The following is a 27555-nucleotide window of genomic DNA, read 5'->3' on the forward strand; positions in this document are numbered from 1 at the left end:
CATTTAAACACTCACAAACACACACTCACACAAACACACTCACACATGTCTTCTCATTACCAAATTGTTAATTGCAACTTGAAAACCTTAACAGTCTTGACTCGAAATCTCTTTATAAATTTACAAAGAATACAGTTATGAGTTATGTGTTTGGTGTGGCAAGAAATTGTAGTCAAATCCAAACTCAAAAACCCAGAAAAGGCAGACTAGAGAAGAGATTGCTTTGATCTCTCTGTTCTCAGTTATGAATCTCTATGAAGAAAAAAACTAGAGATTACCATGTTAATCACAAGGACTTACACTATTTCCTGAATGTCGGTGTAAAGATGGATAGTGGCAGGCTCCACTCAGCAAAGATGCATTTTTATACAATTTAATTCTTAACCAGTATACCAATTATAGTAATTTAAACATATCAAATATAGTAATAAGTGATGAGTAGTTCAATATATAAATACTTTGTGATATCACAAAAAATCCATTGAAATACAGCTTATAGAAACAAAAAGCATCCATTCTGAAATTCTTTTATAAATTTCTTGAAGATAAAGTATCACAAAAGAAGCTAAGTGTGTTGTTTCAATCATCTAATACAACTGACCTTCAGTTTTCAATTTTCAATACTGCCTCACCTGCTTGGGCTGTAACATTTCATTAATTCGCTACTAATTAGTTATTACATAGAGTAACTGCTGTACTTATTATGGTAAACTTGACTGATATGTTTATTTGAGTATAAACCAGTTATTGCTGCCCTCTGGTGAATATTGCTGGTTAATGCAAAAGTATAAATAGAACTGCCTATATAAATGCAGATTGCTTCATTTGGGAAAAAAATAACACTGAAAGTGTAAAAAATACATTTATGGTATATAAATTCTTGAAATTTGTTATGGTTTATAGAAAACTTAATTTTAGAAATGCAAATGTATTTTAAATTGTATATGTTTTCCCAATGATTTGCAAATCTCAAGGATCTATTCATATCTCCTTTCTCACAACACTGATTTGAAGCTTGGTATACCCTAAGAGGGGAATCTGCAGCAAAGCCACACATCACTAGACCCTAGATGAGCCTGTAAATAAGTGAAAAAATTTCTTTTTAATGCTTCTGTATAACATGTTTACCTCTTCAGTGGATGGAGTACTGACTTTCTTATCACTAAATAAGTGCATTTGAGTTTATTTAATTGTTTGATATGCAAGTTATGTGCAATTTGAACTAATGTTCTTTTTCTTTTTTTTTTTTTCTCTCTCCTCAGGGAATGAAACCAGTCTGTTAATTTCCAAATTCTCACTTTGAACCTCTGGTTGCTTAAGACTGAAGCAATCATGGTGAACCTGAGCAACGCGGTGCACTCCTTCCTGTAAGGATTCTATTATTTATTTTAATCAAACAGCAAAGTTACTTTCATGATTGTTTGCTCGATGATATAAAAATGCTTGCATATGATCAGGGAACTCTATGACTTGTATCAAGAAAGATTAATATTTCCTATTTAAAGATAATAAATGAGCAAAAGGGATAATCAGGCATCTAATTAAATTTTAAAGCCATGGTATGGGGATAATAGCCACAGTTCAAATAATTCATTTTTTTTGTTGTTGCTTTTATCATGGGTGAAGCTTAGAGAGTTTCTTTCCTGTATGAACTGAACAATTAAGACAATCAAATGGCTGTTTATTATGGCACAGCATACCGATAATACTGACACCAAGGTGACTGAGACAGGATGGTTACAAGATTAGGGTCAGCTTAGATAGACAGATGCTGAACTAGAGAAAAAGAGAGAAGGAGAGGAGGGGTGTTATTATTAGCATCTGATTTGTAAAGGTAATGGAGGATACTAGACATCAATAGGCAGAGATTGAGGACATAGCTGGATAGAGCAGAACACTGTGATCCTGGAATGAGCCAGTAGTTGAATTCAGTAGAATGCAATGTAAAGGAGTAGGTAAAGAATTAGATACAAGAACAGTGGCACTGGATATCTCACCTAACGCAATCCTACTGTTTGAGGAACAGAATGTGTAAACTCTGAGCAGTCTAGCCGAGAAGTTCTCAATCCCTTTGCTCCTTTGCAACAACTGAAAAGAGAGAGAGAGAGAGAGAGAGAGAGAGAGACAGAGACAGAGACAGAGACAGGAGAGAGAGCCAGAGAGAGGTCTCATCCAAAAAAAATCATATTTTCAAACAGGAAATTTTAAACATGATTGTTTATCATTTTTATCAGGCAAGATGAGTGTGTTGGTTTTGTTGGACACACTTTAGGAGCTCACATCTTGAGAGAACATTTGTGTTTGTAACTTAAATAAATCTCATCACTATGAGGTAAATAAATTTGAAATTAACAAAGGTGAAACGTCCATATTTCCCTTGTCCTATAATGCCACCTAGCTTGAGATTCCTACTAGCAGATTCTGTCCAAGGACCAATAAAAATATGTATCTAAAATTTAATTCCTAACTCTGCCCATGGGAATCAATCATCTGCATACATTACTCTTAAGCTTAGAGTAAGTCCTAGAAAACCAAGGACACAAATGAGGAAGGTAGTAGAAAGCATGAAATTTAAAGCACTAAACAAGAAACTGACAACTAGTAGAAAGTCGCTTTGCAAATATGAGAGCTTGGACATACTTCTAAACAGAAATGAATGTGTACTATTATCACAGTATATTTCAAAACACATTCATAAAATTGTTCTGACAATATCTTACACTTTCTTTTCAATTTAGATCAACTTCCACTTTTCTTGTCTGGGTTACCAGATCCATTAAGAAAAATCTCCCTTTATTTCTCTCACAGTTTTCTTAAAGGAGAGCGCAAAGAAAATAATATTTTGAAAATATAAAGAATAAAACATGGAGTCGGCCTCTGAAAGATAAATACCATATATTTTCTCTCATTTGTAGAGACTCATCTTCATAGATCCACATAATTACATACAGACAGATGACTCGAAAATAGAAACAAAACCATCCAGGGGACAAAGGGGACTAAAGGGGACAGGAGAGCAAAGGAAATGTATTGAGGATATGAGGGGGAGCCATACTCAAAGCACCTTAGATACTTGTATAAAAAATGGTCTTAAGTAAGCCAACACAACAAAATTAAAGAAAAATCATTAACTATTACACCACATTAAATGACAGTGTGCTTTGGTACTCAAGTGAACTTTTAAAATAGTTTGAAATCAGACCTTATGATGACCCTTGTTCCTGTCAGCTACTTGGCTATATTGGCTTGAGAAAGTGTCATTTCCTTTTTGAACTCCATTCTTTTTTGTTTGTTTGTTTGTTTGTTTGTTTTTTCGAGACAGGGTTTCTCTGTGTAGCTTTGCGCCTTTTCCTGGAACTGAACTCCATTCTTTTTCACCTATGTAATGCTAATAAATCAGTACTGAACTCAAGTGGGTTTTATATGTAATCAAATCTGATTATACGTATATATTTTGTTACACTAAGTGCCTACACTAAGTGGAATCCCTCAGTGAAAGTTCAATGATAAAAACTGAAATGAGAATGGAGGCAGTCATGGTCAAAGTAGTGGTGGGGGAGGCTATTGTTTATTATAAGTGATATATTGTGTGTAAGCAAAGCCTGATGTTCTTTTCTTTTCTTTTCTTTTCTTTTTCTTTTCAGTGTGCACCTAATCGGCCTATTGGTTTGGCAATTCGATATTTCCATAAGTCCAGTAGCAGCTATAGTAACTGACATTTTTAATTCCTCCGATGGTGGACGCTTGTTTCAGTTTCCAGACGGGGTACAAAACTGGCCAGCACTTTCAATCGTCGTGATTATAATCATGACTATAGGGGGCAACATTCTCGTTATCATGGCAGTAAGCATGGAGAAGAAACTGCACAATGCAACCAATTACTTCTTAATGTCCCTAGCCATTGCAGATATGCTGGTGGGACTACTTGTCATGCCCCTGTCTCTGCTTGCAATTCTTTATGGTGAGTACAATTACATTCATTTATCAGACTCACGTTGTTCCTAAAGTTTGTGCTAAGCCTCATAGGACTCATCTGTACAATTAATTAATCGATCTATAGAACTTAGAAACCAAAGTTTAAAAACAAAATGTAAGTGAGAAGAAATTGATCGGATGTATTGAGGATTACGAAATGAAATTGTAGCCGAGCTTTCAAGACTCAAAACAGCTATTCTTTGATATATTGAAATTATGCACGAGTGCCTTACTCCTCAACGTCATTTGCAAAGAAAATAATGAATAATCATACAGAGTGGGATAATAGCAAAACGCCACTCCACCTGTATTTTTGCCAGTATATTTACTGTAAGTCCCATCTCTAATACATAAAAAGAAAATCAAACTTACCTTCTAAAATAAATTTATTTTAAGAAAAATTTCTGGCCCATTGATAATTGAATCCAAAGCCTGACTTGCTTTACGGAAGTACTCAATCACTGCTATGGCCCCAACATAAGTAATTTTTTTAAGTTGACAAAGTAGTTGGTATAAAATGGTAAAAATTAAAAGAAAAACATTAAACTTTTAGAAACATTAGTATTAAATATTAGTTAATCAAAACTCTCATGCTGTTCCTGCCTCAGGCTCCCACATAACTGTCACCACAGGTATATGCCACTACACTTAGCTTTCTATAAGTGTCTTTACTACAAAATTCGAGGTCCCAGTTCCAATTTATTTGTTAATATGTGGAGAGCTCAGTTTAACTTTAATTGTTAATCATCTTCTTGTAGAGTAAAAGAAAGAAGTCCAGCTAGTTCCCTGAAATGTATAATGGAATTAGACAGAAAATATTATTAAAATAATATCTAGTGTAAAACTCATAAAAGAACAATATGTTTACAATGTAATCTCTCATGACACTTAAAAATTAATTAGCCTCTCTGAAGACTACAGTGACAGTACCTAATCATATCAGTTATTCCAAAAGGCATTCTTAGGAAATAGGTTTTTACAATCTCCATGAGTTTCAATGGCATTTTTACCTCAAAGCACCAATATTTCACCTCTCACTGGTTACTTAACTTTTACTTCTCCAATATCATTAAGAAGAAGTCACAGAAATAAAGTGAAACATCAATCTCAAAGATAAGTTTCTACGGTGAGCTCCCTACTGAACGCTTTTCTGAGGTAGATGAGGGGAAAGCTACAAAAATTGCAAAAATGGCATAACAAAGGTTAAAAAAGAGCATTATTAGGAAGACTGAGATTGACCTAATAATATGGTTTAAAACATACATTCCTAAAAGTTTCCAAGATGAGCTTCAGGTCACAGACTTAAAAGTGTGAATAAACCTCAAGTAAAATGAACTTCCTGGAGGTAGAAAGGTGTGAAAAAAAGAAAGAAAGAACTGATATTGGAAGAAAAAGGACAGTGAAAGGGTATAGAGAGAAAAAGGTATTTACATGACAAAATGTTACATGTAAGGACCATCAAATCTCCCCATACTGCCCTCCACTGTTCACCAAAAGTCCTGGAAAGAAGTCATACTTTGCTACATATGGGAAGATGCGCTTGACCTTAAAATCTTAGAAATCAGCAACAAAGATGCAAATATCCCTCATTTGTCTCATGCATGAGCATAGTAGACAATCACAGTATAAGACATTCACTGCAAATTTCATCATGTCAGACCCAGAAAGACAAATACCATTTAGTCCCTCTCAGATGAGGAGTCCAGAGTTTATTAAATGACAAGAAGCCAGCATTCACTGTGAAGAATCATAGGTGAATATGATCAAAGTTTCATATATATATATATATGTATGTATATGTATATGTATATATATATATATAGTGTAGTCTATTTTGTATAGGAAATATATACTAATAAAACTCAAACAGAACAACCCTTAAAACATAATTAAATACATTAAAACATGAAAATACTTTGAAATAGGGACCTGGTAACTAGGAATATAATTAATTTTTCCTTTTTCAAAAGTTGTTTTTAAATAGTACCATGAGAAGCAGTGATTTATTATGGCTAAATCATTAGGATGGAAAAAAGTATACAAACAAAGCAGTGGTTAAAGTAGACATTGTGATTTTGATATCTGACAAAATAAATTTCAAAAAAAACAGTAAGATGGAAAAGGATGTTTAATGATAAAAGACACAATTAACAGTGAATATGTATCAGGTGAGAAAATCTGTGCATTCTACCATAACTATGAACTTTATAAAGAAAATATTCAAAGAAGGGAACGGTTTGAAGGTATCACACTCAATACAAGGAAGACTGGAGAAGGGGAGAAGGGGTGTGTGAATGCACCATAATCACCATCAGTTCAAGACTATGTTGGCTTACATAGTGAGATCAAAGCCCACCTGAACTATATAGTGAGACTTTCTCAAGAGAGTAGGTGGGAGTGAGACAAAATAAATATGAGTGCAGATCTTATGGTATGATATATATTGAGCTTAGCATATTTATAAAGAGCATATCTTCTTCCATATTCATGAAGCATTCACAAACATTAATTATTGTAAGTGCTTGCACTTACTTACCGGGCCAAGGTCACCTGATATGGCCAGGGGAATGAAATCAGGCCAGGTTGGAGGGAACTACAGCACAACTGAAGCTGTGACAATTTTATTGAGAGCAATGAGACTCTTTATACTTTTGTCAGAAACAAAAGATAATGACAATTGCCAGGGTCAATACAGTTGTAGCTGCCAGGAGACAGTGAAGTTTGCAAGTCATACAGGGTACACAAGATTAATGTCTAAGACCAATTGTCCTAGTTTCCATGCTTCCTTGACTACTAAGGGAACATACAGAAACACAAAGCATTCTGAATGCTTCACTGCCTGAGGGAGTGCATCCCTCTCTAAGGAACTGGAAGGCACATTGAGCACAGGAGCCATGGATTCTAACCTGGAAAACCTAAAACACATGCCTCTCAAGGTAGCTTGGCCAATCCAACTCCATGGTTCCCTGTAAATTATAGATTCAGCCAAAAAGAGGTCACTAGAAAAATATAAGTATTATAAAAGTACTTTTTAATAAAAAAGTAATAATGCTGGAAAGTACTAACAACAAAGTTTTAAGACCATTTAATCTTGAAGTTTTAATACAAGTTTAAACCTTTTGTTGTTGATTTGAGACAGAGTTTATCTGGTAGCCTTGGCTTTCCAGGAATTTAATTTAATAACACCTGTTATTTGTATGTTTTAATGTTTCACAATAAATGTGAACAGCTGTATGGATTTTCCTCTAATTACTATCTAAGTATAACTCATAGTTATTACATGAGATACTTTTGTTAGCAAACTTTAAATTCCTGGAAAGCCAAGGCTACCAGATAAACTCAAATCAACAACAAAAGACTGCTACTCACATCACCAGTGAGGCTACCTGGAAAACGAGACCCCCAAAAAAACACGGAGAAATGGATGAGATCTACATGAACAGCCTGGTCATGAGTGGGAACAATGAAGGGCAATGGTCCAGGGAAAGACAGTGGGAGATCCTAGCTGGATCAAGAAAAGAGAGGGAGAACAAGGAATAGGAGACCATGTTAAATGAAGACCACATGAGAAGGGGAGGAAGCAGAGAGCTAGGGAGGCCCACGGAGATCCACAAAGATACCCCCACAAAAGACTGCTGGCAATGGTCGAGAGACGGCAGGAACTGACCTACTCTGGTGATGGGATGGCCAAACACCCTGTTAGTTGTGCCATAAACCCCATTCAAGGAAGGTCTGAGGAATCTGGATGCAGACATCCACGGCTGGGCCCCTGGTGGAGCACTGGGAGTCTAATTAGTGAGAAAGAAGAGGGTTTATATGAGCGAGAATTGTTGAAGCCAAGGTTGGATAAAGCACAGGGACAAATAACCAAATGAATGGAAGCACAGGATCTATGAACCAAAGGCTGAGGGGCCCCCAACTGGATCAGGCCCCCTGAACGGGTGAGACAGTCATTTGGCTTGATCTGTTTGCGAGGCAGCTGTGTGTTGGTGCCGGGTCCTGGGCTCTTTGCATGAGTTGGCTGTTTGAATCCTGGGACCTATGCAGGGACGCTTGGCTCGGTCTGGGAGGGGGGGACTGGACCTGGCTGGACTGAGTCTACCAGGTCGATCCCGGTCCTCAGGGGAGACCTTGATCTGGAGGAGGTGGGAATGAGGGGTGGAGTGGGGGGAGGGGGAGGGGGCGAGAGTGGGAGAACAGGGGAATCTGTGGCTATTATGTTGAACTAAATGATGTTGTAAAATAAATTTACTGAAAAAATAAAAATAAAATAAAATAAATGCCAAAATTAAAAAAAAAACATACAAATAAATTTTCATTATAGCAACTCTGGAGAATCACAAAAACAAAGAAAGATAAAGAATTAATTCAAAGACAGATAATAGAAGTAATTGATTGGACAAAGAATAGAAAAAATAAATATAATCAAATTAGAAATGAAAATCTGTTTTTTTAAAAAATATATTTCAAAAACTGAAAAATTTTACACAATTTAAACAAGGACAAAGAGAGATTATATAGATATAAAACAGTACAGCAATGGAAAAATAACCAAAATAATATTTTTAAGAACTTTAGATTGTATAATTCTATGAACACCAATTGAAATGAAAATCCGGACTAACAAAATTTACTCTTTCACATATAAAAATTAGCAAAGCAGTTTCTGCAGAACAATAAACTAGTCATAAAGGACTCCACAATAAACACCACTAGTTTCCCTGGGCAATTCAATCAGATTTTGAAAGATCAGATATTCATAATATTCCAAGCATTACTTCAGAGCATTAAGAACAAAATTTTGAATAAAATGGAAAGAACCTATTTGAAATTAATCACTGATGTGAGTAATATAAAAAAATTAAGAATCCAAATAATTTTAAAACACTTTCACAAAAATATATAATCAATTTAAGGATATAGGAAGTTATAAATAATTGAACTTTCAATTTTACATTTGATTTCATCATTGATACATGGCATATTCTGAGATGAATTTTGTGTATTCTAAAATTTTACATATATCCATATACTAAAAATTTTTTAAAGCTGGATTTCTTATAATTGTATATGAAATTAGAAAATTGAAAAAAAAGAGAAGGAAATAATGAATGTATGTTATTTGACTAATATTCATGAGGATGTCAAAAGATTGAAAAAGCCAGAGCAATGTAGGATACCAGGAGAACAAGTCCCTCTAAAACAACATGATTAAAGCTCATATGAACACACAGAGACTGAGGCAGCATGCACAGGACCTGCACAGGTCTGCACCAGATGGGGTCCTAGAGCTGAAAGGAGACCAGGACACATGCTTCCATCCCCAACCCAGAAGCTATCTCTAATTGATAATCATTTGCAGATGAATATTTAGTTTCCTCTAAGGAAGTCTTACTGGGGAAACTACTCGTAAGGGTAGCAGTAGACGGCCAACAGAAGATGAACCCAATTGCATCTTTGGAGGTTACTTGTCTCATAATATCTTGTCAGGGCTCATTTTTAATTTTATCTTTACTATTTTATATTTATATTATAGTATATTATTATAGTACAGTATAGTATAGTATATTTATTATAATCCCATAGAAGCCTGTTTGTTTTCTAATAAGACACAGAAAACAGTTTCATTCAGATGGGAGGGAGGTGGAGAAGGTAGAGTAGATTAGAGAGGGGGAACCAAAATTGGGACAAAAATCTATTTTCAATAAAATGAAAAAAATAATATTCATGTCATTCTAAATTCCTAAAGATAGATGTCAGACAGGTAGATGATAGATAAATTTCTATACATATGAATATGAACACTTGAACTTATTTCCTAGCTCAGTCCACAAAGTATAATAGTGAACACAAATAGCAAAATAGTCACCTTGAATAAACTACTGATCTAGGGATGGGAAGAAAAATTACAATACAATGGGAAGATCTTTTAGCCTGAAAATTAAGGATATTTAAGTTTATGGTATGGGGATGTGGCCTAGTGATAGAAAGTTTGCACGGAATTCTATCTCTGCAAAAATAAAAAGTCTATGGCAGGAAAATACATATTCACCAATAACTAGATAATTAGAATCACAAATAAGAGAATTTTGCAAGCTCTTATTTTACAAGTTCATATACAAAAATAATTTGTGCTTCTATATACCAGCAAGAGAAATTGGAAAACAAGTTGAAGATTACTGCTTGCAATATAATAAAAACAAATCAAAGGTATAAATCTACTAATGTAATAGAGGTATATGAAGAAAATTAAAACTACTAGAAAAGATAAATTTAAGTAGTCTAAAAAGTAAGAAACTTATCTTTATTATAACTGGACAAGTCACTCCTCTAAAGGTATTAATCCTCCCTGAAATGATTTAAAAAATTCAGTTCAGTTTTGATAAAAAAATCTGCATATTTGAGAGGTATAAATACAAAAGATAATTTAAATATTAGTGAAACATAAAGGAATAGAGGAGCCAAAACAATTTAGAAAATGAAGTGACTTGGAACTGGGAAAACAGTTTGGTGTATAAAGTGTTCGCTCTTCAAGCATGAGGACCTGAGTTCAGATGCCCAGAGCCCATGGAAAGCTGGATGAGGCAGTTTCTGTGTGGAATCTAAATACTCCCACGCTATGGTGAGAGATGGAGAAAGGCGAATCCAGGAAGTTCATAGGGCAGCTGTGGAGTGTATAAGGAGAACCTGTCACAAACAGGGTGGAGAGCAAGGAGGGATCTCCATACTTGGTTCAAGGCATGCATGCCCCTGCACTCACACACGGAGACACATACAAAGAAAGAGAGACTGACAAACAGAGACAGAGACAGAGATTCAAAATAATGGGGAAGTCATAGTATCAATTTGATCTTAGATTTTATTCTCAGACAACAATAATCAAGAAGAATGCTATGTTGAAAGAATAAATGGATTATACTCAAAGATTGAAAAATTGACAAATACAGCAAAGGCTCAAATACATTTCCATGGAGGACAAAAAAGCAATCTTTCCAACAAATATTACTGGAATTATAGGCTATCAAACAAATCTCAATCCTCCTAAAATTTCACACCTAAGAAAAACTAATTCAAATGGAATTTAAAGTTAAATGCAAAGCTACTAATGTTCTACAAGACAACAAAGGGAAAAAATCCTTATGATACTTGAGTTCTTAGAATTGTTATTGGAACCTAAGGCTCTTGTAGTGAAAAGTCAAGGGAGAAAAACTGGTAATAGAAAATACAGTCATTTACACCTTTGGCAGCTTTCCAAATACCTCAAGGAAGAGGAATGAAGAACAAAAGAGAGGAATCTGCCCACAGGAAGTTCCTCTAGGAAATTCCATTCTAGGGGTAAGGAAAGGCCAGCCACCTGAGCAACACTTGAGGAAGGACTGGCCTCTCAGGAAAAGGCTTCTGCTTCTTTCTTGGCTTTTGTCTCATCCTTTTACTAAAAGGTGACACTGCTCAAGTCAGATGAAGGATTTCTAACTACTCAATTCTGGGCAAAACTGTAAATGAGACACAAAAGAGGAGATAAATTATGCTTTATGAGCATTAAACAATGACACTTAAGTGAATGAAAAGGAAGCTGTGGCAGACAACTTTCAGCAGCAATGTACCTAATAAAGGGTAAATAAGGAAAACAAAGAGCTAATTTAACAAATGAGCTGAGATGGGTAGGTGAGTCTCCAAGGAGGATGTCTAGATAGCGTTAATAAATAAACAGAGAGATAAGTGTGAAAAAACATTTCTAAACCACATTTTTTAAAAGAAACTCGATTTAAACTCAAATTATCTCTTTCTATTACACTCTAATTCATTATGTGTGTTTTCATTCACAGAACTGTTTATAGTTCAAAGTAATATTATGAGCTCCTTCTGTATCCACATGCTAACAGAACTTAGGCTCAAAGTTAATAAACCAGAGATTTTCAAGACCTATTTTTAGGCTCAAAATTAATTAAGCAGAGATTTTTCAAGACCTTTTTTTTAAAATTAGTTTACAAGGAGAGATCACTATTATTCTCATTGTAGCAACAAAGCATGCTTTATTTTTATTTATTTTTCTGATTTTACACAGTTTCGCTTTAAGTGCAACTGTTATAAAAAAAAATGGCTGGTTCAATGCTCCATAGTGAGTAAATGTGTAGCAGCTATACATTCAATTCACCATGAGCAGGTAAAAACGAGTGATGGACTGCTTTGTGTCTGCTAAAGTTACTTGGGAGCACTGAATTGGTAATATTTACCCTGTCATTATTTAAATAATTCTTTTCCCCCAGCTTTTATTTCCCACCAGTTATCCTGTCATTGAATATGTCCTTGAAGTATTATGTTTAATCCATTTCATTTTCCATTAATTTAAATGAAACTTAGAACATGTATTTAGCTTACTCAGGTTGCTAACCCTATTTAGAATCGTATCTTTATGCAAGTTGCTTAACATATGGTTAATTGTATGTAACTTCGCTCACTACAGTAAACACATCTGACTCTCCTCATATATTTCCAACGTGGCAGGCAAAGAAGCTGCCTGGCTTGAGAGTGCCTTCTTAAAAACACTACAACAAACAGTATAGATACATTGTCTCCATTGTAAAAGAGACAAACCTAGGTTGATACCTACAGTGGAAAGTGGAAGTGACTTAATCAAAACACCAGCATTATGTAGTATTAGCCACACAGATAAATTTACACACATCAGATTAAAGAGTAATGACAATGAGCATCTTTTACACAATTAGAACACCCTGGGGTAAGGACACCTCAATAAAACTTTTTGAAGATGGTCAAATATTTGAAGGACAAAGTGTCATCGGACTTTGGCTATAGTAATATGTCAAGGTTTAAACAGCTGTTATCTATCATTTTAAATTTTACAAAAATCTGATTTTGTAGGTATGAAAATTGAAAATAATCCATGACACAGCCACTTTTTAACTACTTATTTTATACCAACTACACTTCTCAGTACTGATGCTAGTGTAAAAACTAATAACAACAAACTTCTGCCTACATGTGGCTTATTCATTTCTCATTTAAGTAATGCCTTGTTCAAGGTCACATTATCAGTCTAGAAAAATATCGGAGTTAAGATCTGAATGTAAATTAAGTTGATTCTGACACCCATTTGTATTTTCAATTATTCCACTTTGATACTCATGATTTGCCCTTGAAAACTCAGGAGGTGCACTGAGGGCGTTATTGCTCAGTCATAGAACACATGCCTGAGTTTAATCCCATAAAAAAATCAGGGGAGTTTTGTGGGGAGACAAGAACATGAAAGGTAATCTGGAGAACAATTAGAAGTCAGGCTGATCTATACAGTGTCAGGAAGGTAAGTGTGCCTGTTTGGAAACTGAAAAAATGAAGCTATTTTAGACATTCAGAATCCTTCGGATATCACTGGGTATATATATCACAGTACACTTCAAAATGGCTATACTTGTGTTTTTTTCTGCTTTTGCTTGTTTAATGATTACCTTAGGTGTCTAGTAAGACATTATTATTGCTGTTATAATTGTTATATCACTGCTATAATTTTCATTCTCCCTTGGAACTCCAAATTTTTTGTAGATCTACCATGGCAATGGTTATGGGTAGTGTTCTCATTTAGGCTCTGGTTTCATTAAAAATATATTTCAAATAGACAACACTGAGAAATGTCACAATGTATCCTCAGAATGGGTATATATATATATATATATATATATATATATATATATATGTGTGTGTGTGTGTGTGTGTGTGTGTGTGTGTGTGTGTGTAATTAAACTCTTAATCCAAATAAGCACACACTGTTAAGTTTGGTAAATCTCATTCACTTTTTAATATAATAAAATGGAAACTCCAGGACTTTGTATATTCAGACCAGGAATTTCAGAATAAAATAAAGTATTGCATTTGGTATCTTTTCTTAGCATATTGAGCATAGTACAGCAGAATTTAACATACATGACAATATTCAAATGTATCTATGAGTTCATAATTTAAATTGAAAAATCACTTTTGATTTAAACTTTTACGTTTTAAGAGTAGACTGTATTACGCCATCCCCACCCATTTCTCTCCCCTCTTCAATTCCTTCTGTTTCTTCCCCCCAATTGCCTCTCAATTTCATGACCCACAAAACCTAGTATTTCCATTTTGTCTTGCTCATGTGTACCCATTTTTCAGGGCTGATCACTTGGGATTGGATAGCATATTAGGGAGCTTGTCCCTGGAGAAGCCCGATTCTCTCTCTCATTAGTCATTGACTTCCAGGACTTGTTCATCTAGGGGTGGGGACTTGTGAACTTTTTCCCATCTATGTTCAGAGTATCTCTTACTTAGTGCATTATTACTTTTTTATAAATATTTTTGAGATTATAATAGAATTATAACATTGCCCCTTTCGCTTTCCTTCCTTCAAACCCTCCCGTGTGACCCCTCCCCGTTTTTCAAATGCCTGGTCTCTTTTTCTTGACCTCTTGTTATTTTTTTCTTTCTGTCCTGTAGACACTTTCTGGTACCCTTCTATATCACCTGTGTCACCTTTCACTCTCTAAAAAGAGAATTATGCCTCTGAATTTTAGGGTTCACAATCCATAACCAACTGACTGATGCAGTATGCCAAAGGATATCACAAGCAGTTATTTCACAAATAAATTAAGTCTATTTCTGCATACAGACTGGCAAATTGCAAAGGGGCATAAGTGTCATCTAAATAGCTGATACTAAAGTGACTAGAGTACCCAGTTCCTCAGCGAACCAGATCTAACCATAGGTGTTTGCATCCTCAGTTCCCAGCCATACACCCATCTTCCTCACATGCTTCAGAATTACTAGTCTCTACCCACAGTCACTTCTAAGAAATAGTCTCAAAATACATGTATCAATTATGTATTCCAGGCACATCTTTTAAGAAAAACCTGCAATTACTTTATAATACTTAAAATGCATGAATCAAGGACAAGATGGCATGGGTTCACTTTTCTCTGCTATACACCTCAAAATACTATGCAATACCTTAAAAACAATGTGACAGTGTAAGATGTTAAACTGACAGGAGAATTCAGTACTTTAAGGAATGATGCAACAGTGACACCCCCAAAGTTCACATATTCAAACAAATCAATGCATGGATTTAGAAAAAAAAAAATTCACTGATGAGGTGGCCTCTCTGTCTACATCAATGGAGACTAAAGGCAATTCCCTACTCTTTCCCATTGAGAATAAAGATAAGACGGTGAGTTAGGGATAAGGAGTTCTGTGACACAATTGAACAGTCAGGGGGTTATAAATAATAATGTGATGCGAATTTCAGTAAGATAGAACAAAGAATTTTGCATGATTTTATCATGAAAATGTAATATCTTCAACGAGATACATATATTTATTTTGCACAGTGTATAAATATATTGAAACATCATAAGGTTCCCAATAGATATACACAATTTTATGTTTCATATGCCAGTTATAAGACATGCCTTTTCCCTCAATACAATAGCTAGCATTTTATGTAAGATGCGTAGCACTGGTAAGAGCAGATGTTCATGCCATAATAAATTTTAATGTACTTTATATAATGTAATTACTATACTTCTCATTTTAACCTGACTCTCTCCATCACTCTATAAAAGAGCATAAACAGGCACCAAGCACAGCTGGGATAATTCTTTTGCAAGCGGGTGCAGCTGAACTCCTAAGATGGTGGCTACTTGGCTTTGAGGACAGTCATTCACAACAACTATTCAAAACAGTAAACACAAAAGTAGTACTAGTTCATAAAAGTTGTCACAACTAAGAACCACTGACTAGGTGGATTGAAAAGCAAATTAGTTTTCTCACAGTTCTGGAATAAAATGATAATAAAATATAATGTATTCCTTTCCTATAACTTCTATAAGAAATTGCTACAAACTTGGCTTAAAAAATGTATAATTGGGGGCTAGAGAGATGGTTCAGTAGTTAACAGCATTTGATGCTTTTGCAGAGTACCATGCTGACCCACAATTGCCTACAACTCCAATTCCAATAAATCTGTCATCCTCTTGGGTATCTATCTGTGCACAACATTGTGTATATACAAACAGGAACACATACATACACATCAATTTAAAAATAATGTGTATTGGTATTGGAGATGGCTAGGTCAGTAAAGCATTTGCTGTGCAAGTCTGAAGACCTGAATATGATATACAGCACCAGATAAATAGCCATGTAATGCATGCCTGTAATCCCAGCACTGGGGAGACTGAGGCAGGGGAATCCTTGAGGCTTTCTAGCTACCCATTCTGGACAAATTGCTACAGAAATAAGGTCTCTGGAAAACCAAGAGAGCATTTGAAGAGTTGGAGAACTCATCTTTATTAAGCTGGCCAGCAGCAGATGCAGTGAGCTGGTGCTCAGGCGAGAAACTTAATGACAGTTACTTCAAAGTTTTTAAACTGTACAGCATTATTTTTGGTTTTTTTTGTTATTAATGAATTAGGGGTTTGAAGTTATGTGACTAATGTGCATGAGCAACACTTTACAGAAGCAAAAATGACAGGTTAGGACAGGTATTCTGCATCTGCCTCTCAAATTTAGGAGGGGAGGGGGCTAGCTGAGTCAGGAAGTAAGCAATATAACAGAAGCAGGACACAGTACATCTTATTCCTAGATAGAAGTGCTGTAAGAAATTTTATCTCATTTTAATCCTCCTTATCAAAATCAGTGAATGAACTTGAGTTTCAGAGAAACCTTGTCTCAAAAAGTGTGGTACTACTGCTCATGAGGTCGCTCAGTGGTTAAGAGCACTGGCTGTATGCAATTCCATAGGAATACACATGGTGGTTCACAACCATTTGTAATTTCAGTCCTGGGGATCCACCACCTTTTTCTGACCTCCACAGCCACTGGGCACACATTTCATGCACAGACACACATGCAGACAAAATACTCATAAAATGAATAGATATGTAAAATTTTAAAAATTTAAGATAGAGAACAATCAGCACCTGAGTTTGTCCTCTGGCCTTCGCATACACATGTACACATATGCTAGACACACATACAAATACACCACACACACACACACACACACACACACACACAAACAAACATATTGTTTAATAGCCATGACACGGGATGGTTAAAGTCAGCATAACTAGACTGTGACTGTCTCAAGACAATACTCTGTCATGAGACTCTACAAGACTCTGCTTTTTTTAAATCTACCTATTTCTGGGAGCTTCCAGCATTTCTTGGATTATGAGCACATCTCTCTGTATGATTGATTGCCATGTCAACATTTTATAGTGCTGTGAATGGAACCCAGGTTTTCAAGCATGCTAGCACACACTGTTTTACAATTTTGTCCATGTATATAATGAATTTTCATCGTTTTCACCATCAATTACCCCTTTGTATTCTCTTCCATCTCCCATTGACACCCTTCTTCTCAACAAATTCTCTACCTAGTTCCATGTCTTTTTATTGTGTGTGGCCTGTGGATGGGTGACTTGTCAGTGGTTATATGACATTCCCTCCCCCAGCAACTAATAACTCCAATAGTTCCTCAGGGAGGAATGGGGCTTCATGATGGTGGGATGAAGCCCATACACAAAGGAATGTTGACTAGCCCAATCTTGTACCAGTCTTGTGCACAGAACCACAACTTCTGTGCATTCACAAGTGCGATAATTCTTTGCATTCATAAGTCCACAGTCACGTCATATCTGCAAGACACTGTTTTGCAACATGTCTCACCACTGGAAAGCTCCTACATTGTTTTCACCCCAACTTCCGTTATTCTACACTTTCACTGGGCGCCTTAGAGTGGACTATATAGGTGTTCCACTTAGGGCTGAGACTCAACAGTCAGTACTTTGACTTGCTGTGAGTTTCTGTGTTAACTATCACCCACTGAAAGTACACCTGTCATTGAATAAGACTGATAGTAAGCGATAATCTATATGTATAAACATAGATATTTAGATGGTATTTTGACCTCACATTTATTGAGTAAACTCCCCTTCTAGGGCCTATGGCCTCCAAAACCATGAGATTTTGGCCAACTTTATGGTATCAGGCATGAACTCCTTCCTGTAGATAAGTCCTCAAATTCAATAAAAATGTTTCCATGGCCAGAAGTGGCGGCACACAATTATAATCCAAGCACTTAAGAGACAGAGGCCATTTGATCTCTGTGAGTTTGAGGCCAGTCTGGACTACATAGTTAAGTTCCAATTCAGACAGTGAAACCCTGTTTCAAAACAAAAACAAAAAGTCATGTCATTATTGTATCAGTGGACACATCTTAAACACTCTCAACATTGAACCACAGCCCCTAAGTATCTATTATCTTTTTGAAATATGATTCTAATTCCTTTTTTAAAAGAACACAAGTAACTTTATGTAGAGCTCAGTTACATAGTCTAAAATAATCTATCTCAAATCCCTTAATTACAGAAGCAAAATTTCCCTGTTTATTGCCATAGTAGGAGGATGTAGAAAGGTTCTAGGGTATTACTACTTTTTGCAAGATCATTTCTAAGCAACTTGCAATTAGTTTGTTCTAAACATATGAAGAACTCTGAAATATCACCAGAAATATACAATCCAGCTTGATAATGGGAAATGACATAAAGCAGAATTAACTATAAATAATTCACAGACAATCACGTAAATAGGTATATGAAAAGATACTCAGCACCAAATGTTGAACATTAGAGAAATTCAAATTAAAGCCATAAAAATACTAAAAGACACTTCAGAATGACAAAATTTTAAAAATCATGATTAATGTGGGGGGATCTTATGAAGGGTAGCCAGAAGGCCTGTAAGCACTGACCTTGCTTTCTAGAGATTGTCTGCCTCTTTTCAAATCATCTGGATTATAACATATCTATATTAAATATGTAGGTGTATGGTGACAAAAGAGCAGCAAGAGTAATTCACATGGGAATAGTAATGTACTCCGTCATGATTCCATGAATGTTAATAGCTTGGTTGCATGTGTTTACTATAGTTTTGCAGATGTTACTGCTGCAAAAATTTTTTGATAATTAATAGGACATTTCTAGTAGCAGTTGTGCTTAGCCTAAGGACCTAGGGTACTGCACACTCACAGTCACCAAAGAGCTGCCTGGGACGATGACTTCTGAGTCCTTTGCCTCACACCAATGAAGATTAAAGATCGGATGGGGGGGGTTATATTAAGAAGAATTACAGAAAAGTGAGAAATTGAGGAAGAGTGAAAAATTAAGGAAAAAAATGGAGACCTCTAAAAAGTAGGAGGGGTTCCCAAGGAAAAAGAAACTTTGAACTTGCTGGATGTTGGTGATGCACACCTTTAACCCCAGCACTCAGGAGGCAGAGTCAGGCAGATCTCTGTGAGTTTGAGGCCAGCCTGAATTACAGAACTAGTTCCAGGACAGCTAGGGCTGTTTCACAGAGAAACCCTGTCTTGAAACAAACAAACAAACAAACAAAAAACCCACAAGAAACATTGAACTTAATTTTGTTGGGATTATATAAGACCATGGTAGAAATTGGGCAAAGGCCATGGTAGTTGTTAGAGACCATGCATATCCCCCTGGCCCAATCAAGGATATGGTCATGCACTGCACACTCAATTAAATACAGCTGAAGCCTGCTTCTGTTCATTTCTGATTCCTTCTTTTTTTAGCTATTGACCTTGACTGCCTGGTAGCCATTAGTCACCTAGCCAGGTGTCCTGTGTCCCTGAAAGAGTCTCAGACACTGTTACATGTACTATGCTCTTTTTGTTCTCTCATTTACACACTCTTATAGCAGAGAATGAACTCCACCATAGCCACCAAGATGTAACAGCAGTTTTTCTTGTTTAACTCATATTTAGTAACTTGTCTAGAGGTGGTCTTCTAAGGGGAAGCTTCTTGTTAGCTAAGTATTTACAATTTAGTTGGTTCCAGCGAACTGCATTAGAAGTAAGGATCTATGAAAAGACAATAATGTCTTACATCTGCCTCATCGAGGGATTCAGTGGAGTCTTGTGGAGGCTAGCCAACAAGCCTGTCAACACTGGGCTTGCTCTTCTGAGCCTGTCTGACATTCCTCAGATCATATGGGCTGTAACATACCCAACTGTAAGTTCTGTGTTTCTCATCCCTCTTGTTCTTGGCATTACTGCCTTAACCTTAACATTCACTTTTAACTCTAACATTCATTCCTACAATATCTTATATAAAAAACTTATAGTTTTCACCATAGGCCTTTTCACCTTGCAACTTACAGAGAGCTATCTCCTGCCTTATTACCACTGAATGATATGTGTGGCTATCTACACAAATAATTGCTATCAGTTTTAGCAATTTCATACATCAGTGAGGCATTATTATATCACTGCTGTCATTAAAAAAACTGGAATAAATTGTCCTTGGCATCATTCTATTACAGGCCCAACTAGGTTTCAATAAATCATAAAATAACAAACCTCACTCTCTCTAAATTATATTCTACAGGCTTTTGAGTGCAATTAGTCCTATATTTATATGTGAATCACATCTTAACTATTTTCAGAACAGGTTTTTTCTAGCAACCATTTTAGTCACGCTCCATAATCTTCAAAAACACATGAAATAAATTAAATAGGAAGAGAACCTCTAAATATGCAACATTTCAACTCCTTGCCCTCCCAAATGCATTTATTTATTCTTTTCAACAACTTGCATTTAATCTGTTCACTTAGCATTAGACAGATCTTATATAATAGAGTGCTCTGAGTAGAGAAGGCCTGCATGGTGTGCTCCAGCTTCCTTAATTACTTCTAATTTCAAGGTCCTTCATAGTAATACATTTTAATGTATGGACTCAGTCTACTCTACATGCAAAATTACAACAAACATGTATCTATATGTATTTAGGTTTTAAATATGTAAAGTAACAGGCATAAAATGTTACCTTTAAAACATTAAAAGATTAATATTAGGAAGATGGCCCAGTGGTTGTGTGCAGTTGTGAGAACCTGAGTTTGGGTCCTCAGAATCGCTATAAAAGCTAATTACAGTGAGGAGCAGCTATAATCCCAGTGCTGGGAAATAGGAGGGCCAATTAGTTGGGTGTTTGGCGCTTTCCAGCCAGCCAGCACCTACACATACACACACACAAAGACACACACGCACACACATACACACACACACACACACACACACACACACACACACACACACACACTCCACACATTAAGGGAAGAATATTTTGTTGAAAACTCAACCTAAACATAGATCTTGCAAGCCTAAAATGATATGTCTTGACTTTATTTTCAAGCTTTCAAAATATCTAAGGCATATTGACTTTTACACAGAACTTCAATCAATATAAACTTGTTGAATTACTTATATATTTGTAGTGTTCTGCACAAATCCATTGATGAGTGAAATGAAACCATGCTCTCTGACAACTAGATTTTTTAAATATCTGATTCTGTCTTTTGCAAAATCATGGAATAATAATTTCTAGTATATTTGCACAACATAGGAAATCCATACCTCATTTTGCACCCATGGCTCTACTCAATATACTGTATTGCCATTCACTCAAATATTGTAGGAATCAACCTAGTGCTGTTCATTCACTTACTATGCATTATAAGGAATAGAGAGGAACTTGTAAAATTACAAATCTCAAAAATTATTCAAATAAACAACAGGAAAATAAAAAAATACAAGATTGCTTTCTTTTTCTCTCTCACTGTATATATATATATATATATATATATATATATATATATATATCCAAGTGCATATTTAGTTTTTGTTCAAACACATGGCAACATGACACAGTGTTTGCCATGTATCACTAAGGTGCCTTCCATATTTATAAAGTACACATACACAGATTGAGTATATATACATATATATGTGTGTGTATTCATTTTACCATAATGTAACTATATCATTCCAAGTTCTTTTTCATGATTGCCATGATTTACTTTGTTATGACATAATTTTTATAACTTATTGTAAGACTTTAACCAAACTGGCCATAGAGGATATTTGAGAGAAATGGGTTTAATGGGTTTCTCAATTCCTTACTAGCAGATAACTTGTGCAACTAAACAGCTCTGCATGAAAATAGATTTTACCTTACTTAATGCCTTACTTAGGGTTTCTATTGATGTGAAGAGACACCAGGACCAAAACAACTCATAAAGGATAGCATTAACTGGGATGACTTATAGTTCAGATGTTTAGCCCTTTATCCTCATGGTGGGAAGCATGGCAGCATGCAGGCAGACTTGGTGCTGTACAGTAGCTTAGAGTTCTACAGCTGGATCCTTATGCAGTAGGAAGAGAGAATGACACTGGGCCTGGCTTGAGCATTTGAAACCTCAAAGCCCACACCCAGTGACATACTTCCTCTATCTTGGCCACACTTAATCCAACAAGGCCATACCTCCTAATAGTGCCATTCCTTATGAGCCTATGGGGGCAATTTTTTCCAACCATTACATTTAATGAGAAAATATGTTACTGATTTTATTAACTTTTTGTCTTATTTTAAGGTTATATCACTATAAATTGAAAATTTTAATGAACTAAAGGAAGTAAACACCAATATCATTCTTTTCAATATTTTAAAATATTCCTGCTTAATTTTCTATATTAGGGTTAGTATTTTTCTATATGACTAGTAGTCATACTCATCCGCTTACTTAATTTGAATCCTTTGAGAAAGTAACTATTATAGATATTAGGTTACAGACCGTCTGGCTGTCTCTCTCTTCCCAAGAAGTCAGACCATGGTCTGTCTCTCTCTTAAGAGCTTATAAATGGCACAGGACCTTGAATCTCCTATGGCTACAGGTTCCTCCTTGCAGCTGCAGGCCTTTCCCCATCCTATAATTCCTAGATCCTGATTTCTAGCCAATATACTAGGTCATAAGATGTGGGTTCTCCTGCCACTCACCTGCTTTGGAAGAGGAAGAACACTCCATCAATTCTTTGGAACTGAGGTGAATTGAATGAACTTTGCCTTTGGGATTCCCATTATGATATCAATGATGAAGGAATCTCCGAATGAAGCTCTTGGGCCACCTCTTCTAATAAAGGTCTTGTGAAGGATAATTCATCTCAGTTCATTTTTTACAAAACCCACTTCTTTGCATGTATTTATAACAGTAGGTTTATTTTTTTTATTTATTAGTGTCAAGAAATATGCTGGTCAAAAATAAGTTTGGTAACTAAAATTACTCGGAATTTTTTTCAAGCATTGGCAGTGTGCAATACTCAGGATTGCCTGTCTTTAAAGAGAATTAAGTAGCAGTTTATGCTAATGGAAACTGGGGAGGACATAGAAAATAAAGTGGAGAGAAACTAACATTATTGACTACCTGCTCTTTAAAACTCTATCTTTCAATTTGTTCCTCTCCAACATCTAGTTCTTACAATCTTTTCAACACTTTCTTAAGGGATGTTCCCCGAGCTTTGGTGGGAGGCTTTGTGATTTAGGTGCACCAGTGATGGCAGAACACTCCACTTATTTTCTGCACATTGACCATTTGTGTGTCTCTGTATTCACTGCAATCTACTGCAAAAAGAAGCTTCTTGGTTGGGACTGAGATCTGCACTGATTTATGGGTATAGAGGTACTACTTTAGGAAGTATTTAGATACTATATTAACTTAGCAAAATAATAGTAATAGGCTCAATTCACAGTACCTACAACAGGTGGCTCACAACCGCTTACAACAGTTCCAGGAGGTATCATACTCTCTTCTGGACTTTGTGGGTACTTCACACATGGTACATACAGACAGATAGGGAAACAAATACCCACACAAACATAAATAAATTTAAAATTAAAAATTGAAAAATGGCCATGATTGCAGATTATTTGCCTTTGTTGCCTACTGCCTGCAGTTGAATTTCAACCATTGACTGGTCAACAGTTTTTAAGATTTGTGATTTGAGTGGCTTTCAACAGTGTGTAAGTTCCATCTTTGCTGTCTTTTCTACAATCCCTCAGTTTTTCATATTTAGTTGTCTTACTCACTAATGTTAATCACCCAACCTATGATAGTGTTTAAGTTTGTGACAGGTCTTCTAGAAGTGAGTACAAAAGACAAAACCTTAAATTTGATATATTAAATGTATTGCCTTGTTTATTATCTGCACTTGCTAATAAGTACTTTCTATGAAAGAATACCTATACACTCTAGACAGCACTAGAAAATCCCAGGGATTGTCTCACATGATCATTAACAAATCAATTTGTGTCATACATTGCTGTAATTCTTTTGGATTTTCATGAAATTCATATGTTTTCACCATTGTCAATCGTCACAGTATCTGCTGGTCATCCATCATCTGTCACTGGGTTTCCATCATGTCTCATTAGGCATTCGTCATTTCCCACTGGGATTCCAACATCTACCACTGTGTATCCATCATCATTTGCTGGGCATCTGCTGAGTACCACCATGTCTGTTGGGCATGTATATTCTTTCACCAGGCATTGTGGACTCTGCTGATTCTCTGCCTTCTCACCACCATTGCCATCCATGAGAATGCTTGTCCTGTGAATCTCCCTAGACACACACACACACACACACACACACACACACACACACACACACACACACACACACAGCTTATTTACCCCAGAGAAAGCACCAACAACAGATCAAAGAAGTGTTCTCACCCAAGTCTAGCTTAGTTAGCCAGAAACTTTATAGAGATTGTTTACATGAGTGTGGTTGAAGGCTTATTTTCAGGAGCATAGATAACTCAAAGGCAGTTGCATCATGGAGAAGCCCATCCCAGTGCATGGTGATGACTCATGAAATCTGTATCCCAGGTGCTTTTTTTTTATACAAGTTATAGGAAGCTTAGTAGATCACAGAGTTTACTCTCCCTGACAATTGTTACTGCTTATGAATCTTGTAAATTTCAGAAACAGTCTGAGAATTCTGAGCTGTTTACTTTCTAAGCCTTGTTCATTTTGTTTGCTTACTGAATTTTATTTAACAAGCCTATTAAAAGATGGATTTGTTTGTTTGTTTGTTTGTTTTGAGATAGGGTTTCTCTGTGTAGCTTTGTGCCTTTCCTGGATCTTGCTCTGTAGACCAGGCTGGCGTCGAACTCACAAAGATTCGCCTACCTCTGCCTCCCAAGTGCTTGGATTAAAGGCATGCACCACCACTGCCCGGATAAAAGATGGAATATTTTAATTTGGAAGAAATTGCTATTCAAGAAAGCTCTACTTAATTTTTTCTTTAAAATAACTATTTTATTCTATTACTCTTTCTCCAAGCTTTATGTATTCCATAGGGCTGACTTCAAGTTTGTATTGTTAACTTATTCTTACCCTTAGGCATACACACAACTATCAGAAAGATTAAGCAAAGTCCTTGTTAACCTTGTGTACTTGTGTATAATTAACACTATGTCAGGGAATTTTTTTCAACAAATAAGTTAAAGTTTCCTTTCTCCTTGAAAATCAATTCATGAGATTACTCTAGATTTCAGGAGTACATATCTAAACGTGTATTATTATTTTTAATGAAAGGTTTTCTTCCCAAATATTCTATCAAAAATATGTAATAATTTCATTGTATACTCCATACCCTAAGGGAAAAAATCATTAGCAGATACTATAATTTGGAAATCAGATATCACCAAAGGCCCCTGTGTTATAGGCTTATTCCCCATAATGACCTTATTGGGGAAAAAACTCTGAACATTATTGGATAGGTCTTACGAGAAGTTCATCGGTCATTAGGTTAGAGGCCCTGAATGAAGTGTTAGCAGTATCTTCCCTTCCTTTTGCTCTACCACTTAGCCCCTAACATTGCCATCAATTATGAAACCAAAAAGCAGCAAGTCTGCAAAGTCATACACTGGACCTATAAAACCATAGGCCAAAGTGAACCTTTTGTCTTCCTAAATTAATTATCACAGGTATTTTATTAGAGTAACAGAAAGCTGGGGAATACTCTAAGGTTCAATTCAAAGTATAAAAGAATGGCAGATAGTATATTCATAAAAAATCACAATGACAGATATTAAAGAATACAGTCTAGAGTTCTTGATTTTTTATCTTACATGTAGATTATGATATATCTAGTTATTATTAATTTTCCCTTCTTTTATCCTTAGAAATGTACAGCCTTAGAATATTAATTATAGTTCAATACTTTCAAAAAATAACAATATTAATTTAGTTTGCATTCTTGTTCTTGCAGAGATCATTTGACTACAGGTAAATAAACAACATTCATTAAAGTAAATGAAAACAACTAACATAAACAAGACTTTGCTTAATGTTGGGCACTTTGTTCCAAATGCTATATGTCTCTATTGAACCGATAAGACAAAGCAATAAACTTTAAATACTATCAGTATTTTGATTTCAATTTAAGAAAGTAAAAGATACATTTTCTCTTATAAGTGTTAATGTTTTCTCTAAATCTAGTTCTAATAATATAAGCATTATCCTTTTTTGTTTGTTTCTATTTGTCTAATCTCAAATACAATTCATAATGTAAGTATATACCATTCATAGTTCATTGCTTCACAGATTATCATATATTTCCTTGACAACTGACAGAAACCTAAATTTATAACTCTTCCCCACAAATCCTGTATGCCTATACAAGGATGGTGGAAAAGAAGATAAATAATACAATAAACGTTATATAATCTATGTGATTTATATATGCAACATATGTAATTATATATAACTACAATAACTAAAATTAAATATTGGGGAAAATTATAAAGGCCACTCCATGTAGTTAAAAGGAAGATTTATTTAGTGGATGACTTACAAATGAAGGAATAGATAGATTGCGGGGGTCTGGGGAAGGTATATCGCAATCCAGCGGTGTTCTCTGGAGCTCTCCTCAGTCAACCTTCACCGTCCAGGGTCCAGGAACAGAGAGAGCGCTTGCCCATCCAGGTCTCGGGTCTCCAGACGCCTCCCTTGGCCCTGCCTCGTAGGCATGACAGTTGCCAGAATCTCAATGGGGGTTGGAACTTCCAGAACCAAGCTGAAATAGCTACCCACTACATCTCCCCCTTTTTGTCTAAATAAGAAGGTTCTAAACTAGTACAAGACTATATACAAAGGAACGGTTATCAAATATTGTCCAGGAATAATGAGGGATAATGACCTAGATAAGATGGAACTACAACCAATGCAAACAATATCAAGCAAGAAACACATACTAAAATCCAGAGAAGTATAGAGCATAGGTAAATGGCATGTTATAAAGATCATTCCAAAAGGTGTCCTATCCTAAAGAACCTGAATCTAATACTTAATATGTTCTATCTAAGATATTATATATACTAAGTTGTAAATATAACTGCTAGTCTTCAATCCCATCAAAGACCTGAGAAGGAACATAATGGTACCTGAGAAATGGAAGATGGATTCAAGCAACTTTCAGGAGTCTTGCAAGCATAGACAGAGACAACTGGCAGCCTGGACAGTCACCTAATGTTTCTCAGCATTGTTGGTGCATTCAAATTGGCTACAGGCCTAGAGTATCTGACAGACCATCTTCAGAAGCAGGAATTCTGAAAGACCATCTTACCCATTCTTGGCAGAGTACAGTGGTTGCTTTCCTTGTGTCCCACTTGTCCC

At 35.7% G+C, this 27555-nt stretch overlaps 1 protein-coding gene across 1 annotated transcript in view; it reads left to right on the forward strand.

Moving 5' to 3' along the window:
* Htr2c (5-hydroxytryptamine receptor 2C) overlaps positions 1-27555 on the forward strand; it is a 201712-nt gene that overhangs the window by 100226 nt on the left and 73931 nt on the right. The window contains exons 3-4 of the mRNA XM_037199156.1: positions 1263-1367; positions 3645-3961. Of these exons, the coding sequence (XP_037055051.1) occupies positions 1333-1367; positions 3645-3961 (352 nt within the window). The 5' untranslated portion in view covers positions 1263-1332. The remainder of the gene's footprint in view (positions 1-1262; positions 1368-3644; positions 3962-27555) is intronic.

Source organism: Peromyscus leucopus, chromosome X, assembly GCF_004664715.2.
Source record: "Peromyscus leucopus breed LL Stock chromosome X, UCI_PerLeu_2.1, whole genome shotgun sequence".
NCBI lineage: Eukaryota > Metazoa > Chordata > Mammalia > Rodentia > Cricetidae > Peromyscus > Peromyscus leucopus.